Below are 18,131 nucleotides of genomic sequence, written 5' to 3'. Positions count from 1 at the left end.
TTTTTGTTGTTTTAAGCCTCCAAGTTTGGAATAATTTGCTAAGGCAGCTCAAGGAAACTACTATATCCTCCATGACCCAAATTTCAAGAAATCAAATGATAGAAAATGGCTATTACCAGATATATTTACACAGATTGCTCTTATATTTTTTAAGAATACAGATAGCCATGTCAAAACATTACATTCAAAATCTGATAGATTATAATGTAGATGTCTCTGCCAAAAGGTATAGTTCCTAAAAACCCAACCTAATGAAAATATAAATGATTTTAAAAATAATAAATGTACATCACAATTTCATAGGGCTACCAGATAAAATGACACTAAATTAAATTTCAAATAAATGATAAAAAATTTACTATATGTATGCCCTAGATATTATATGATACATATTCATATATATGAATATGAATATATATATAAAAGATAATGCATTATTTATCTGAAATTTAAATTTAACTAGGCATCATGTAGTTTTATTTGCTAAATCTGGAACTTTAGAATTGCAGCAGGGAAATTGCATATCTCACTCAAAGTCACATAGCTAACAAAATGTGAAACCTGATTTTGAACTTACGTTGTCAGACTACCCAAGATCATGTATTTTCTAATTCATCATGCTGCTTAAAGAAAAGACAATAAAACTCAGGAAAAGGCAGTAGCGTTTCAAGAAGCCATCTGGTTGTTGTTTCTGGAAAATAGGTGTAGAAATGGAAGAATGTTGGGCAGTTCTGCCTGCTGAGTCCACTTCAGTGCCTGTTATGTAGAAAGGAGATTCTGAAGAAGTCCAAACCACATTCTAGTGATGGTGGCAGTGGTAGAAATTAGTTTTTCCCTTCCACTGTTCTGTGCAAGGGTGATATGAGACATAGGGGGCATAACCATTTTGATTTTGCTGGGTAGCAGGTGAGGGCATCCTTGTCATACAGTGATGAGTTCAATTGTCATTAATTATAATAGTTATATAAGTGTTTTCTCTACATTTATCTTTTTCCAACCACCACACAGTTTGCAGGCATCATCAGGCTTAAAACCTTAATAGTTAATTTTTATTTTTGAATCCCTTCATCCAATTGATCCCAAGTCCTATCAGACATTCCTCTGAACCATCTATCATATATTACTTTCCTTCCCTATTTCCACACCCATAATTCCGGTTCAAGCCCTCAACATTATATTCCACATGACTGCAGTGCTTCCTAGCTTGTCTTCTCATTTCAAGCTATCCATCTCCATCTAATTATCCTACCAATTATATGTATATAAATTTGCAAATCTCAAGTGACCTAATACTATCTATCCAATCAAATGTTTAACACATCTGTTATTCATAGATGGTTCAAGGATAAATATTTAATCAATCTTTAACTCAGGTTGTTTTATCCATTTAAATTTCTCTTCTTATTTTTATCTTTACCCAATAAAAATTTCACTAATGCCAGGTAGGTAAGTAAACTAATGAAGCTGGATTGGAGTTGGCATTTTAAACACTTTGGGATGTTCTTCATTCCCACAAAGTAATATTTTCTCTCTCATTTTTTGTAAGTACATGGCTCTCTCATTCCACTGAAAGTTGTTTTTGTAATTTTTGGCAGAGAAGTCTGCAGAGAATAATTTGCTACTATAAGAAAATCAATGGCACACACACAGTGAGACCCAGACTCAAAATTGTGGAGGCACAGGGAATGGTGAAACAAGATTAAACACACACTGTCCAAAAGGTAGGGGCTACTCAGCTTGTCATACGTTGCCAGAGTTTGCCTGATGTTTTCTCATGATTACATTGGGGCTCTGCACTTTGACAAGAATGCCACAGAAATGACGTGCTGTTTTCACTGTACCCTGTCAGGGGGTTCATGATGTCTGCATGTCTTCTCAGTTCTGACTTTGACCACCTGGTTAAGTTGGTGTCTTCCATGTTTCCCCATTGTGAAGTTATATTTTTCCCTTTGTAATTCTTACATAGCTTGTGGAGAAATACTTTGAAATGCTGCAAAATTCTGTTTCACCTCATAACTATACAGATACAATTTTAGCATCTATTGATGATGGTTTTGCCTGCTATTGTTACTGGGGTGTTTGTTAAAAGGTGACTTTCTATTTCAATTTTCCCTTCTACATTTGTTTATTGGAATTCTACCATAAGAAATGCTTATACCTTCTCCTCCACTTATTTATTCAATTACTTATCAGCACAAAGATATTTATTTTATTCTATGGGTTTTACTCCATTATTACTATTGATACGGTTTGGCTCTGTGTCCCCACCCAAATCTCATGTTGAATTGTAATCCTAATGTTGGGGGAGGGACCTGGTGGGAAGTGACTGGATCATGGGGGTACTTTCCTCCATGCTGTTCTCTTGATAGCGAGTGAATTCTCACCAGATCTGATGGTTTAAAAGTGTCTGGCACTTTCCCCCTCACTCTCTTTCTTTCCAGCCAGGACAAGTCAAAGGTGCTTGATTCCCCTTCACTTTCCACCATGGTTGTAAGTTTCCTGAGGCCTTCCAGTCATGCTTCCTGTTAAGCCTGTGGAACTGTAAGTTAATTAAAACTCTTTTCTTCCTAAATTACCCAGTCTTGGGTAGTTGTTTATAACAGTGTGAGAATGGACTAATACAACCATTATTTATTTTTTGCTGAAATTGTCCCAGCTTTGGTCATTAGATGTTCCTTTAAGTTGGCTCCTATGTGACTTTGACATTTTGCCATCAATTTCTGAGCACTCCCTTACTTTCTAGCACTGCAAAATGATCCAGGCTCATATTATACTTTCCCTGCCCCAGGTCCGTCTGAAATCAACTATTTCTCCAGGAGCCTTGATTACTTTTTTTTTTTTTTTTTTTTTTTTTTTTTGAGATGGAGTCTTGCTCTGTCACCCAGGCTGCAGTGCATTGGCGCAATCTCAGCTCACTGCAAGCTCTGCCTCCCAGGTTCATGCCATTCTTCTGCCTCAGGCTCCCAAGTAGCTGGGACTACAGGCGCCTGCCACCACGCCTGGCTAATTTTTTGTATTTTTAGTAGAGATGGGGTTTCACCGTGTTAGCCAGGATGGTCTCGATCTCCTGACCTTGTGATCCATCTGCCTCGGCCTCCCAAAGTGCTGGGCATGAGCCACCGCGCCTGGCCCCTTGATTACTTTTATTGGGAAAATTGTATTGAGAAACCAAGACCTGGCCAAATGTATTCACTGCTACTTTGTCATTATACCTTTGTCATTGCTTCTAGGCCCTCTCAGCAGACAGATTAGGAAATACACACACACACATATCTCCATACATTTTTATTTCTATATATCTGTATATATATTAACAAAAATCATTAGATCATACTGACACCTGTCTAGCACCACAGGGTTCATTCTAGACTGCCTACTTTCTATTTTTGTCACCATCTCCAACAATGAGAATCATGACTGTCATTGTCTATAATATATTTACTAATTTGCTTGTTCCTGCTATATACATTAAGTAGTTTCAGAATCAATAATCATGGTCTGGAGTACACACATTTATGTATAGTTGTTTTTATCTGGAGTTTTATAGTATAGGCATACCTCATTTCATCGCACTTTGTTTGATTGTGCTTCCAAGGGTTTTTGTTTCTTGTTTTTGTTTTCAAATCGAAGGTTTATGGCAACACTGCCTCGAGCAAGTCTATCAGCATCAGTTTTCAAACTACGTATGCTCACTTCATGTCTCTGTCACCTTTTGGTAATTTCTGTAACATTTCAAACTTTTTCATTATTATTATATCTGTATGATGATCTGTGATCAGTGATCTTTGACATTACTATTGTGATTGCTTTGAGGGAGGCCCCATGAACTGCGCTCATAGAAGATTGAGAAATTAATCAGTGAATGTTGTGTGTGTTCTGACTGCTCCACTGACCAGCTGTTAGTCCATCTCTCTCCTCCTCCTCAGGCCTCCCTATTAACTGAGACACAACATTACCGAAATTAGTCCCATCAATAACCCTACAATGGACTCTAAGTATACAAGTGAAAGGAAGAGTCACGTCTTTCACTTTAAATCAAAAGGTAGAAATGATTAAACTTCAGTGAGAATGGCATGTCAAAAGGAGAGACAGACTGAAAACTAGGCCTCTTGCTCCAAACAGGTAGCCAAGTTACGAATGCAAAGGAAAAGATCTAGAAGGGCATTTGAAACACTACTCCAGTAAACACATGAATAAGAAAGCCACCTAGCCTCGTTGCTGATATAGAGAAAGTGAGTGGTCTGGATAGAAGATCAAACTAGCCACAACATTCCCTTAAACCAAAGCCTAATCCAGAACAAAGTCCCTAACTCGCTTCAATTCTATGAAAAGAGATGAGGTAGCTGCAGAAGAACAGCTGGAAGCTAGCAGAGATTGGTTCCTGAGGTTTAAGGAAAGAAGCCATCTCTATAACATGAAAGTGCAAGGAGCTGCCATAAGCTATTCAGAAAATATAGCAAGATAATTGATGAAGGTTGCTACACTAAACAACAGATTTTCAATGAAACTGCCTTCTATTGGAAGAAAATGACATCGAGAACTTTCATAGCTAAAGAGAAGTCAATGCCTGGCTTCAAAGCTTCGAAGAACAGGCTGACTGTCATGTTAGGGGCTAATGCAGCTGGTGACTTTAAGTTGAAGCCAATGTTCATTTACCATTTTGAAAATCCTAGGGCCCTTAAGAACTGTGCTAAATCTACTCTGCTTGTGCACTATAAACGAAGCCAAAAAGCCTGGATGACAGCATATCTATTTATAACATGGTTTACTAAATATTTAGTAGGCCCAGTGTTGTGACCTACGGCTCAGAAAAAAAAAGAATCCTTTAAAAATATTACTGCTTATTGGCAATGCATCTAGTCACCGGAGAGTTCTGATGAAGATGTACAGGGACACAAGTGTTGTTTTCAGGCCTGTTAACACAACATCCATTCTGCAGCCCATCGATCAAGCAGTAATGTCTACTTTCAAGGCTTATTATCTAAGAATACATTCTGTAAGGCTATAGCTGCTATATATAGTTGGTCCTCTGATGGATCTGGACAAAGCAAATTGCAAATCTTCTGGAAAGGATTCACCATTCTAGATGCCATAAAGAACATTTCTTAGCTGGGAGCAGTGTCTCATGCTTGTATCCTCAGCAACTTGGGAGTCCAAAGGGGGAAGATCACTTGAATCCAGAAGTTCAAGACCAGCCCGGGCAACATAGTGAGCCCACATCTCTACCAAAAAAAAAAAAAAGAAAAAAAATAGCCGAGCATGGCGACACACACTTGTAGTCCTCCTAGCTAATCAGTTGGCTGAGGCGAGAGGGTGCCTGAGTACAGGAGTTGGAGGTTACAGCATGTTTGCGCCCCTGCACTCAAGCCTAGGCAACAGAGTAATACCATGTCTCTAAAACAACAACAACAAAAAATTCATGATTTATGAGAGGAGGTCAAAATTTCAACATTAACACGGGTTTGGAAGAAGTTGCTTTTAACCCTTATGGATGACTTAAGGGTTTGAGGGGTTCAAGACTTCAGTGGAGGAAGTAACTGTAGATGTGGTGAAAATACCAAGAGAACTACAATTAGAAGTGGAGCCTGATGATAATGATTGAATTGTTGCAATCTCATGATAAAATGTGAACAAATGAAGAGTTGTTTCTTATGCGTGAGCAGAGAAAGTAGTTTCTTGAGAAGGAAACTATTCACAGTGAAGATGCTATGAACACTGTTGAAATGACAACGAAAGATTTATAATAGTTCACTGACTTAGTTGATAAAGCAACAGCAGGGTTTGAGATGACCGACTCCAATTTTGAAAGACACTCTACTGTGGGTAAAGTACTATCAAACAGCATCTCATGCTACAGATAAATCTTTTGTGAAAGGAAGAGTAAATCAATGTGGCAAACTTCATTGTTGTCCTATTTTATGAAATTGCCACAGCCACTCCAATCTTCAGCAACCACCACCCTAATCAATCAGCAGCCATCAACATTGAGGCAAGACCCTCTACCAGCAAAAAGATTACCATTCACAGAAGGCTCAGATGATTGTTAGCATTTTTTTTAGCAATACAGTATTTTTAAAATTAAGGTACATACATTTTTAGACATACTTTTTTGTGAATAATGCTATTCACACTTAATAGACTACAGTATGGTATATATATAACTTTTATATGTACTGGAAAATCAAAAAATTTGTGTGACTCGCTTTGTTGTGATATTTGCTTTATTGTGGTGGTCTGGAACCGAACCTGCAATAGCTCCAAAGTAGGCCTGTATGTATAATTCAAATACTGTTTTACATAGCTGCTTAGGTTAGTGGTTTTATTTCTTATCCCTTTGAGATGAGATTATTGTTATGGGTTCCTCCCACATCCTGGTTGATTTTAATTATTTATCTCTTTTGGGGTGCTAAAATATTGTCATAAAGACTTTAAATTAATTAAGAAAATGGACTCAGATAAATGTCATTTCCTCTTCATCCCTTTTATCCCATTCCCATCTCCCATTCTTGCCATCTGTTATTTACCTACATTCTGTATGTTACCAATTTCATTAGTTTCTAGCTTTTGATTTCTGTATTTGTTTTGGTACAAATGAGAAGACAACACACAAATTCTTACGTATTTCTTTCTTACATAGAATGTTGCATATTGTTGATACTCTTTTGTACTTTGCTTACTTGAACTTCACAATATATCCTGTACATTTTTTCATATCAATTTCTAGAGATTTTCATTATTTATTTTTACAGCTCCATAGTATTCCGCCCTGTAGATATGCCATAGTTTATTCAACCACTCCCCTATTTATGGGTATTTAGATTATTGCCAATATTTTCTAATTATAAACAATGCTACAACAAATTATTGTACATATATGCATTTCAAATTGTTGGGGGCCTATGTAGGACTAAAATTTTGATTTTCTGTTGCCAAGTCCAATTCTGTTTTAGATCGAATGATATAACTGAGAGCGCTTTGAAAACTAAAAAAAAAAAGGTTGTATACACTAAATATAGCAAAATAATACTTCGTTATTTGCATTATTTTCTTTATCTAATTTAATTGTATCTTCTTTGGAAACAGGCAGTTCAAATCAATAAACACTTGTCCTTAGCTACTAAACCAGACAGTTATTTTGAAAACTTCTCCTATCTTTTAAAATTCTAATATCATCAATCACATATTCCCTCACTAAGAATGTCTTTTTAAACTTTTTAAAATGTTTTGTAGAGACAAGGTCTTACTGTGTTGTCCAGGCTGGTCTCAAATTCCTGGCCTCAAGTAATCCTCCCATGTCGACCTCCCAAAGTGCTGGGATTACAGGTGTAAGCCAACACACCTGGACAAGAATGTTTGGTATTTACTAGTTTTTACTTAACAGTTGAATCTATTATTTGTACAGTTCCTAGTCATAAAATACTCTAGTATTATATTAAATTATTTTTCTCTATTTTATTCCTTTAGATATAGGAGACAAATTAAAACTGCAGCCCTAATCTGGTTCCTTCTACTCCCTACATATGATGTCAAATAGGGTAGGAGGAATAAAACAGGATCATATGGTGCCAGGAGCACTCTCAGGGTTGTCTGACAATGAGTTAGCAAGGCTTGGGGACTCTCCTTCCTCCTGGCAGGAGGAGTTACCCCAAACTCAGCCTCCTTTGGAATTGAGGGCTCTCAGCGCCCTCAACGTATCCACCTCCTGCAGTGCTCACATTCAAAACGTGCAAAGGATGCTACACAGCCTATCTAGGGTCTATCCTTGGTCCTGCCTCTATCCTGGGTTCAAGGAATCCCTCATGTGGCCTATCCTAGTTCATCAGGAGATTGCCTTGGGATTTGGAATCTGGGAACTTAAGAGCATTTGCCTTGTTTTATGCCTTGTTTTATCCTTCATCATGACCTACAAAATGTGTTTAACCCACCATGAGACTACTGCCAGATCTGACCAGGCCTCAAAAGATCATTTGTTAGGAATCTCTTACGTTTTGGAGAGATATTAGTCCTGGGTCCTGCAATGTGAACAGATTCAACTGAACAAATGTATGTAGCAAAAAGAATTTCAGGTCTACCAAAAGGTAAGTTCTGACATGGCTTCAAATGTATGCCTCACTTATGTAACCAATTATGTCAGTAATTACATATGATGTAGAGTCTAATTTATCAGCAGTTTGATAGGGACTTTGCTGTCTGGGTTAGGAATAAGTCAGAGTTTTGGAACTTGCATCAAAACGTCTTCCACCATGGTCATGGGAGTCAAGTAATGCGTCAAACTGTGTCTTTGAATTCAAGCTTCTAAAAATTACATTCTAGTTAATTTTTTATAACTCAAGCAATCACATGGAAAACAAAGTTTGTCATAAACACATAAAAAAGCTTCTAGGTGATATTGCTCTTATGCTCTTACCTCCTCGATCTCGAGCAGCTAAACTTTGACCCCTTCTTAATGTAATGTCCAGCTGGTACATTCCGGGATCAGCCAAGGGGACTTCTGCATTACTGGTTCCAGCAGTGTTTATTTTCTGGAAAACACAAAATATAAAAAATATTAAATTCATTATCTCTGTTCTATTTTTTCCAAAGGGGGACCATATGTAGCTTAACCCTAATTATAAGAATTACTCAATAAAATAAATAATCTTCTGATTTAATACAGTCTCATAATCACCTAGTTCTCCGAAGGTTTTGAAATTTATGAAATTCTCTAGACTCAAAATAAAAACATGGCAGTTACAGAAATGTCCTGTTTTAACTCAGATTATGGATAACAAATGGAATATAAAAACGTTTCCCATGGAAGTCTCCACACAATCCAACTAAGAAATATGAACATAGAAATACTGTGTGAAGTGAAAACATAATCAATGATGAGCGGAGAATAAGAACAAGAGCAGTTCACTTCTACCTAACCGGAAATTAAAATTAAAATGATTGATTCAGGTGACTGTTGACTCATTTATCTGTTCAGAAAAGCTCATACCTATGAATTAAGCACTTCAGCTTCAGCCCCAACATAAAATATAATTATATAGAAATAAATTCACCTAGCATTTTGGCAATATTTGCAAGAAATATATTCTCAATGGGGCTAAATTTCTAGTGCTGCTTTCTACAGAATAAAAGTGCATAAGCCATTCCTAGATCTAAAAATGTTTATGAGGCTGCCTCTATAGAATTTATTTTTAGCAACAATATACTCTTAATAATTTACTAGGCATTGAATTACAAGAGGAATAACTATATTAAAACAACATAAATGAAACATGTAGTAAAAATTCTTCAGGTCATATTTTTAGTCTCTGTCATTCTGTATACAATGGGAAAGTTTTCCTTTGTGTGTTTGGGATTAATTTAAATTCTTAAAATTTTTTTCTGATTCAAAAGGAAATGTCCTTTTGTCTTAGAATATGCATGGATGAGGTAAAATAACAGACAGCAGTCTTTTAATTCCATAATTCACATAAAATGAAATAATAAAGCAGCATTTAAACAATCTTTAAGGTATATAATTCACATACCCGACATTTGCTCATTAAAGCAGCATTTTTTTTGAGGTTTTAAGATCAAAGCAAATAGCTTTGCTGTTGGAGCAATTATTATTTAAAACAAGAGGCAGCACAGCTTTGATTGATAACCTGAACTCATTGTCTCTCCTCTGGTAACAATAAAAAATAATTCACTTCACCTTCTCATGATATCCTTGTTTCTATAAATGATCCCTCAGTCACTCAGCCTATAAATCGCTGAGTCATCTTTGACTTCTTCATTTGATTCCCACCCACATCCAAATAGTTGTCAAATCCCCCCCACTCCATTTCTGTATGACATCTCCCAATTGTCTTTTTCTTTTAATTCCTATTACCACTCATTTGTATCAGGCCTTCAAACAACAAAGGAGTAAAAAGTAAAATGATTGTCTTGCTCTTCCCTTACCCATCTGATTGTGGCCACCAGTGACAACAATTTGGGAAATATTTTTCACACTTTTGAAAGTCTTATGAAAACATATACACATACATATAGCTTTGTTTTTTTGTGGTTGGGCTTTCAGTTTTCCCTAGTTTTAAACAAAGAGAGCATCATATTTCGTCTATTATGAACAACTTCTAGAAAAACATCATAGGCACTTTTCTAGTCAATACATATACATACACCTTTCCCTTTAAAACGTTCTAGCTTTATTGAGCCACAGTTGACAAAATTATATGATTTTCTGATATACAACATGATGATTCAACATACATATGTTTTGGGCAGTGATTACCACAATCAAGTTAGTTAACACATCTCTCACCTCACTTGTTTACCCTTTTGTTTTTTGTTTTGTGGTGAAGACATTGAAGCGAATTTCAAGTATACAATTCAGTACTCTTAACCATTCTTTGCCATTTCCATTTTGATAAGGTTATTTCTAGTATAATGGACAAACATTATTTTGTAAAGTGACTTTATATTCTGTCACTTTTCAAGTCATATTTTGGGTTGTCTGTGTATAGAAATCATTTATCTGTATATAATGCCTTTTTGACTCTTATTTTCTAATATTTCAACTGCTTATTTTTAAATCTTATTGTGTTATCTTCCAAAGACTGTTAAAAACTGGTGAAAACCATGAACATTTCTGAATTAGATTTGATTATAATGTGCATGCCTTTTAGTATTTCACAATTTAACATGACGTTTATGAAGCTTAGGCTTTTTCTTCTCTTAATTTATTTGGGCTTAAAAAAAAGCAGAGTTGAATTTTATCAATAGATTTTCAGCATACGTTAATAAGATCATACAGAACTTTTGTTGACAGATTTTTCTAACATTCAATCATCTGCATATTTCTGGAGTAGACTCTACTTGGCACTGTGAATTTGTTCACTCTAATGTACAATCATGATTATGTTCAAAACTATCTATCATACGTCAGCATACTTGAGTATATCCGTACTTCTTAGGAAGGCATTCATAGCTCCCATGATATACTAGGTTGGTGCAAAAGCAATTGTGGTTTCTGTCATTACTTTCAATGCAATTACTTTTGCACCAACCTAACTCAAGCCTATCATTATAAACTGAGCCTTCACTTCTCTTCCACAAATTCTGGACCATTTTTACTTAACGGAATAGAATTTACACTTTAAAAACTTGTATCTTCATTCTTTACTCTTGACCAGGGCTGCCTTCCCTTCTTGTTTCCCATGTCTTCCTACCCAGTCTTCAAGGACCATTTCACTAGCGCTTTATATCTTTCTTTTCCATTACCACATTCTATCTCAAATGTCATATTTGTCATTTTAAATTATAAACCTTTCAAATCAGGGAATAGAGTATTTAAGCTTCAAATTGAAAATGAATTATGCTAGAGGCTACAAGGATAGAAAGAGGTCTTTACCAGCACCTGATCCAGCTGAGTAGAAACATCAATGGGGATCTAAATAAAGTTGGTGAATCCATGGGCAGTTTGTTCTCTCTCTTCTCCTACACTCACGTAATGCACCCAATTTGCTTTGGCACCCTGCTTGAGGAACCCAGGTATACCCTTAGAATCCTTCTCAATATAGTGCTCCAGGCAGCCATTACCAATTGATAAAAATGAGCACTTAAAATCAAACCCTGTCCACTCAGGAGCTGTAATAAAAGACTGACTGTAAAGTACTGGAGGTATGAAGTCATTGGGAGAGGACAGCGGATCAATTATGATGGGAGAAGACTCTCAGGAGGCCTCATGAAGATAACCACGGAGCAGGGTCTGAAAATATGTGCAGGACTTTGACAAGTGAAGATTTGGAAGGAGGGTGCATCAGGGAAAAATGCTCTGGAAAAATCAACATGAGCCCAATGGTAAGCAGTCACCAAAAAGCGCATCACTAGATTGCATGAGAAATAAGGTGGAAAGGAAGACTGATGTACAGTGAGGCCCAGCTAAGGAGGTGTCAGTCTGTAGGCAACGTCAAACCATCACAGGCTTCTGAAGACAGAAACAATAGAACCAGGCTCCAGGGAACACACACTTACTGCCTTACATGTTTTATGCTCTGGGCCAAATGCTTAGATTTTAGCGATGAACAAAACTCTGGCCTTTTCCCTCTGTAAGAGGGATGAGAGTAGAGAAATCCCATGGATCTAGAAATTATTTAAAAGGATTTACAACTGTTCAGTTTAAGTCATTTTAAGTCAGTTTAAGAGCCTGATCTGACCAGTGGTAACAAAAACAAAAGATGGATTTGAGAGATTGAGGAGATTCGATCAACTGAATTTGCAACTGACAAGATGTGGGAGATGTGGGAACCAGTGGGCGAGTCACACCGAAGTTTGAGCTGTGCTCCTGGGAGGATGGTAACACCCATAGCAGACAGCAGAAATGAGAGGAGAAGCAACTACAGGCCACCACCGTGTCAGTTCCAGGGATCACCCAACTCCATCAAAGAACATCAAGAACTTTAGAGGATCTAGAGAGACATCTCTTCTCAGGCTCACTATAATGGTTCCAAGAAGAAAATCAGCAGGCTGACTATGGAGGGATGCCAGAAACAAATGTGTATTTTTTATTGTAAAGTATCTTTTAAAAAGTGTTCATGAAGCTTCCAAACATAAAGCTATCTTAGGAAATATGTATCTGAAGTGCTAGGCTCACATATATTAAAATCTCTAAAACAAACTTTGTTCACCTCTGAAATTTTAAATATCCTGAATGATATATCTAAGTTGTCTGCTCTCGTGGTCTGCTTTTTGTAACCAAGAAAATGGTACTTTCACAGAATTGAACAGCTGTAAGAAGTTAATGATCTGTGCAGTTATTTTTTAGGGCCTGTCTTCCTGCTAACCTGTAAGCTCCATATAGGCAGAGGCCGTGCTTGTTTTGTTCACAGGTGTATCCCTCCAAATCCCTGGCACTTAGCAGAGTTCCTGGCAAGGAGTAGGTGCTCAGTACATGTTTTTAAATGAATGAGCTAAGACATTAATAACTGATAAGAGCTTAATTTTTAAAACTCTTCCCAGGAGCGTTTGCATTTTCAGAGGTCAATTAGAGAAAGAGTAGCAATGAAAGACATGATTGTCAAATGGAATCCTAGGTGAGAGGAATTATGGGCAGGAAAGCCAATTGGGCATTCAAGGAGTGCTTTATGTTTAACCTCTCCTTATTCTTCATTTATTATTTCAATGTGGTTTATTATGCCAGACCTTTAAATGCCAGACACCTTCGATAAGAGGTCTAGAACATGAAACTTTAACATTTTGTAGGTTTAAATGCTACCTCCCTAATGAAGTCTTTTATATTACTCAAATAAAAGTTACCCTCTCTTCTCTCTGCTAGCCCATTCTTTTCTTTTCCTGCTTCTCTAGACTGGATTTCTTAAAGCCAAATGATGCATCATATAAACATTTAGATATCCAAGACATAAACTGGAGGGAACACTAGGTGCTCCTGGAATTAATCTCTCTTCTTTAATTGCTGTAATCTAGCTATTTCCTAGTATTCTACTTTTGAACATCTGTTGCAGAAAATACAGACTGGGTAAACCAATGTGTACTTCAAACCTCTTCAACCTTTAGATTCTGTGTAATAAAGAGGCTGAAAAGGTAAAAACTACATTTCCTTGTTGTCTTTGCAGCTAGGATCGTCCCATGTGGTGTAGGTTCTGCTAAGAAAATGCACTTATATACTATGACAAATGCAGATAGAGGTGAACATTATGAAAAAGAAGTGGTATGCAAGGAGAGCTAATTTTCTGGTAGTGTGGTATAAGTTCTTCTAGGGAAGCTATGGTGAAATTTAGTATCCTGTTCTTGGTATCATGAATGCCACACAACAGGCAGCAGTGACAAAGGCATTGCCACTTTAATGTGACTGGCATTTTTCCTAACAGTATTTCAATATCTAACCCTGGTCTTCTGGCCCTGCCTTTCCATTTACATCATCTGGTGTGGATTCTGTGTTCTGCCACTAAAAAGCCTCCTTGAATCAATGATTGATAGTAGGAGTGGTTGCAGGCAAGAGACAATGAGGGAAGTGGTCATCTGGCCTGGTTTATCAGATTAACATCAGAGGATGAGAGACACTAAAATGTCATGAGATGGTGAAACAGCTACTTAGTCTCCTACCAATAAAGAGCCATTTTAAAGTAAAGTCTTTGATGAATCCAGTGACTGCTTTGACAGAACATTATGAAGGGTATAGGCAATGGGGAGGGCTGCCTTTTTCTAACAGCCCTACATTTAAAAGAGGAATAAATGATAAACTCAAAATTATATGTATTTTATTTTGAATTGACAACAACTGTATATATATATGGATACATTTGGATGCTTTGTTACATGTATACATTTCAGAATGAGAAAATCAGGCTAATTAACACATCCGTTACCTCCAATATTTATCATTTGTTTTGGTGGAAATATGTAAAATTCTCTCATTTTGAAATATTTTGAAAATCACAACGCATTATTATTAGCTATAGTCATCATGCTGTGGAATAGATCACCAGAATGTATTCCTCCTGTCTAACTGAAACTTTGTATCCTTTGATCAACATCTCCTGTTTCCACATCTATCTCCCCTTCTTCCCACCCCTGCAACCTCTGGTAACCACGATTCTATTCTCTACTTCTATGAGTTTAAGTTTTCTATATTCCACATATGAGGAGATCATGTATTTGTCTCTCTGAGTCTGGCTTATTCCACTTAGCCTGAGTTCCCAAACCCCAGGCCACACAGCAGGAGGTGAGCAGTAGACAAGCCAGAGAAGCTTCATCAGTAATTTACAGCTGCTCCCCATCACTCACATGACTGCCCGAGCCCCGCCTCCTGTCAGATCAGCAGCGGCATTAGATTCTCATAGGAGCATAAACCCTATTGTGAACTGCGCATGTGAGGGATCTGGGTGGTGTGCTCCATGAGAATCTAATGCCTGATGATCTGTCACTGTCTCCCACCACCCCCAGGTGGGACCGTCTAGCTGCAGGAAAACAAGCTCAGGGCTCCCACTGATTCCACACTGTGGTGAGTTGTTCAATTATTTAATTACATATTACAATGTAATAATAATCAAAATAAAGTGCACAATAAATGTAAGGCACTTGAATGGTCCCAAACAGCCTCCCCACTCCCTGCTCTGTGGAAAAATTGTCTTCTACGAAACTGGTCCGTGGTGCCAAAAAGGTTGAGGACGGCTGCACTTAGTATAGTGTCCTCCAGGTTCATCCACATTGTTGCAAATGACAGAATTTCCTGCTTTTTAAAGGATGAATAGTATTTCATTGTGTATATATTCCACATTTTAATCCATTCATCTGTTAATGGGTATTTTGGGCATTTTCATATCTTGGTTTCTGTGAATAATGCTGCAACGAACATGGGAATGTAGGCATCTCTTTCAGATATTGGTTTCAATTCCATTGGCTACATATCCAGATGTGGGATTGCTGGATTATGTGGTAATTCTATTTGTAGTTTTCTGAGGAAACACCATACTGTTTTGCAAAGTGGCTATGCTAATTTACAATACGGCAGTGTACAAGGTTTCTCTTTTACTCACATCCTTGTCGACACTTAACTTTCATATTTTTCATAGTAGCTAATCTAACAGGTATGAGGTGATATCTTATTGTGGTTTTATATTTGCACTTCACTGATGGCTACACATATTGAGGGTTTTTTTTCATATATCTGTTGGCTATTTGCATATCTTCTTTTGATAAATGTCTATTCAGGTCCTTTGCCCATTTTTTTTAGTAGGGTTATTTATTTTCATGTTATTGAGTAGTTTGAATTCTTCGTCTATCTTGGACTCTAGTCCCTTATTGGTGTATGATTTGCAAATATTTTGTCCTAATCTATGGATGATCTTTTCCCTGTTAATTGTTTTCTTTGTTGTGCAGAAGCTTTTCAATTTGATGCAATCCCATTTGTCTATTTTTGCTTTTGTTGCCTGTGCTTTTGGGGTCTTATCAAAGAAATCACTTCCAAGACCACAGAGCTTTCCTTGATTTTTTTCTCCTGGTAGTTTTACAACTTCAGGTCTTACGCTTAAGTCTTTAATCCATTTTGAGTTGATTCTTGTATAAAGAGTGAAATAAGAGTCTAAAATGGATATGGCATATCAATAAATGTGGCTCACCATATTCACAGAATCAAGGCCAAAAACCACCTTATAATCTCAATGGATACATGAAAAGCATTGATAAAATTCAACATTCTTTTATGATAAAAGTTCTCAACAAACTAGTTATATAAGGATTGTTTCTCAACCCAGTAAACATTATATGACAAGTCCATAGCTAACGTCATGCTCAACATTGAAAAGTTGAAGGCTTTTCCTCTAAGATCAGAAACAAGACAAGGATGCCCACTTTCAACACTCCTATTCTAGATACTACTAGAAGTCCTAGCCAAGGCAATTATGCAAGAGAAAGAAATGAAAGGCATTCAAATACACACACACACACACACACACACACACCCCTAAAAGCCACCCCAAACTGTTAGAATTGATAATGGAATTCATTAAAGTTGCAGAAGACAAAATCAACTTACAAAAACCAGTGGTATTTCTATGTGCCAACAACAAACTATCTGAAAAAGAAATTAAGATAACAATCCCATTTACAATATCATAAAAAATACTTAGGAGTGGATTAATCAAGAAGGTGAAAGATCTGTATATTGAAAACTATAGAACATTGATGAAAGATATTGGAGATGACACACAAGAAAGGAAGGATCGTTCATATTCATAGATTAGGAGAATTAGTATTGTTAAAATGTCCATACTAATCAATGGGATCTACAGATTCAATGCAATCTCTATCAAAATTCCAATGACGTTATTCACAGAAATAGAATAAATAATCTAAAATTTGTATGAAGCCATAGACAATCCTGAATGACCAAAGCCATCTTCGTGAAAAGAACAAAGCTGGAGGCATCACACTATCAGATTTCAAAATCTATTACAAAGTGATACTAATCAAAACAGCAAGGTACTGACATAAAAAAAGACATATTAACAAATGAAATAAAACAAAGAGCCCAGAAATAAACCCATACATTTATGATCAATTGAGTTTTGATAGAAGTGTCAAGAATACACAATGGAGAAAGTACAGTCTCTTCAACAAATGGTGTTGGAAAAACTACATATCCACCTGTAGACAAATGAAAAAAGCCCAAACTTTAAAATTCAGAGTTCTAGGTACAGTTTGAAGATTAAGACGTATCTATCGTAATAATCAAAAGTTTGGGGGCTAAAGCCCAAAATCAGATGCAAAGTGCAAAGTTTTAAGTTGTAGATTATAACACAGGATAAATTCACAGCCTTATCAGGTCACTTATGGGAAAGTCAGAAAAAAAATCACGGATGAGTAGTTAATGACCAGAGCATTCACATCTTCTATCTCAGCAAGCCACCATTTTTGCAGAAGGCCTTCCTGTCTTGCTTGAACTGGAGTCATTACCATACATGGTGATGCCAAATTTCCTTATGCTCAACTCCTCTTTACCTCATTTTAGATAGACTAGTGGCTCCGGCTGGACTTCAGGAACTCTGAGGGTAGAACCCAGCCTGATATCAATTTTTTTTTTTTCCCCAACAGCCCCTCAAGTAATTTCAATATGCAGCCTAGCTTGATCCTTGTGCCAATTATAGAAGCAAGTCTTTGTGAAAACTATGCACAAAGATTTTCCAGACTTTTCTTACTTATATCATGAAACACCTGGGTAATATGTGTGGGAATCAACATAAGGGTCCCAGTGACTTTAGGCTCTGCTGCTTGGGAGGTCTTTTTACGTAAATAAAGAGAGCTTCCACCAGAAGATATAAAGGTACTGGTAAAATGAAAGCTGGGAATGCCTCCCTACCTTTTTAGATTTTCATTACAGGAAAAAAAATAAAGGAGTTACTCTGTTAGCTGGCATGGTTGATTCTTTAAATTTTTAATTTTAATTTTTAATTTTTGTGGGTACATAGTAGGTGTACATATTTATGGGTTTCATGAGATATTTAGATACAGACATGCAATGCATTATAATTTCATCAGGTTAAATGGGATAGTCAGCACCTCAAGCATTTACCCTTTGTGTTACAAACAATCCAATTAATTACATAGCTTTAGTTACTTTACAATGTACAATTAAATTATTT

At 36.7% G+C, this 18,131-nt stretch overlaps 1 protein-coding gene across 16 annotated transcripts in view; it reads right to left on the bottom strand.

Moving 5' to 3' along the window:
- Window positions 1-18,131, bottom strand: part of MCTP1 (multiple C2 and transmembrane domain containing 1) — a 595,101-nt gene that overhangs the window by 310,941 nt on the left and 266,029 nt on the right. For all 16 annotated transcript variants that reach the window (XM_007978702.3, XM_007978722.3, XM_007978744.3 and 13 more), the window contains exon 2: window positions 8,408-8,522. In XM_007978702.3, coding sequence (XP_007976893.1) covers window positions 8,408-8,522 — 115 coding nt within the window. The remainder of the gene's footprint in view (window positions 1-8,407; window positions 8,523-18,131) is intronic.

The sequence above is a fragment of the Chlorocebus sabaeus genome, chromosome 4, assembly GCF_047675955.1.
Source record: "Chlorocebus sabaeus isolate Y175 chromosome 4, mChlSab1.0.hap1, whole genome shotgun sequence".
NCBI classification, from domain to species: Eukaryota; Metazoa; Chordata; class Mammalia; order Primates; family Cercopithecidae; genus Chlorocebus; species Chlorocebus sabaeus.
Note: the sequence above shows the minus strand (reverse complement) of the source record. Positions and strands in the feature narration are given on the sequence as shown.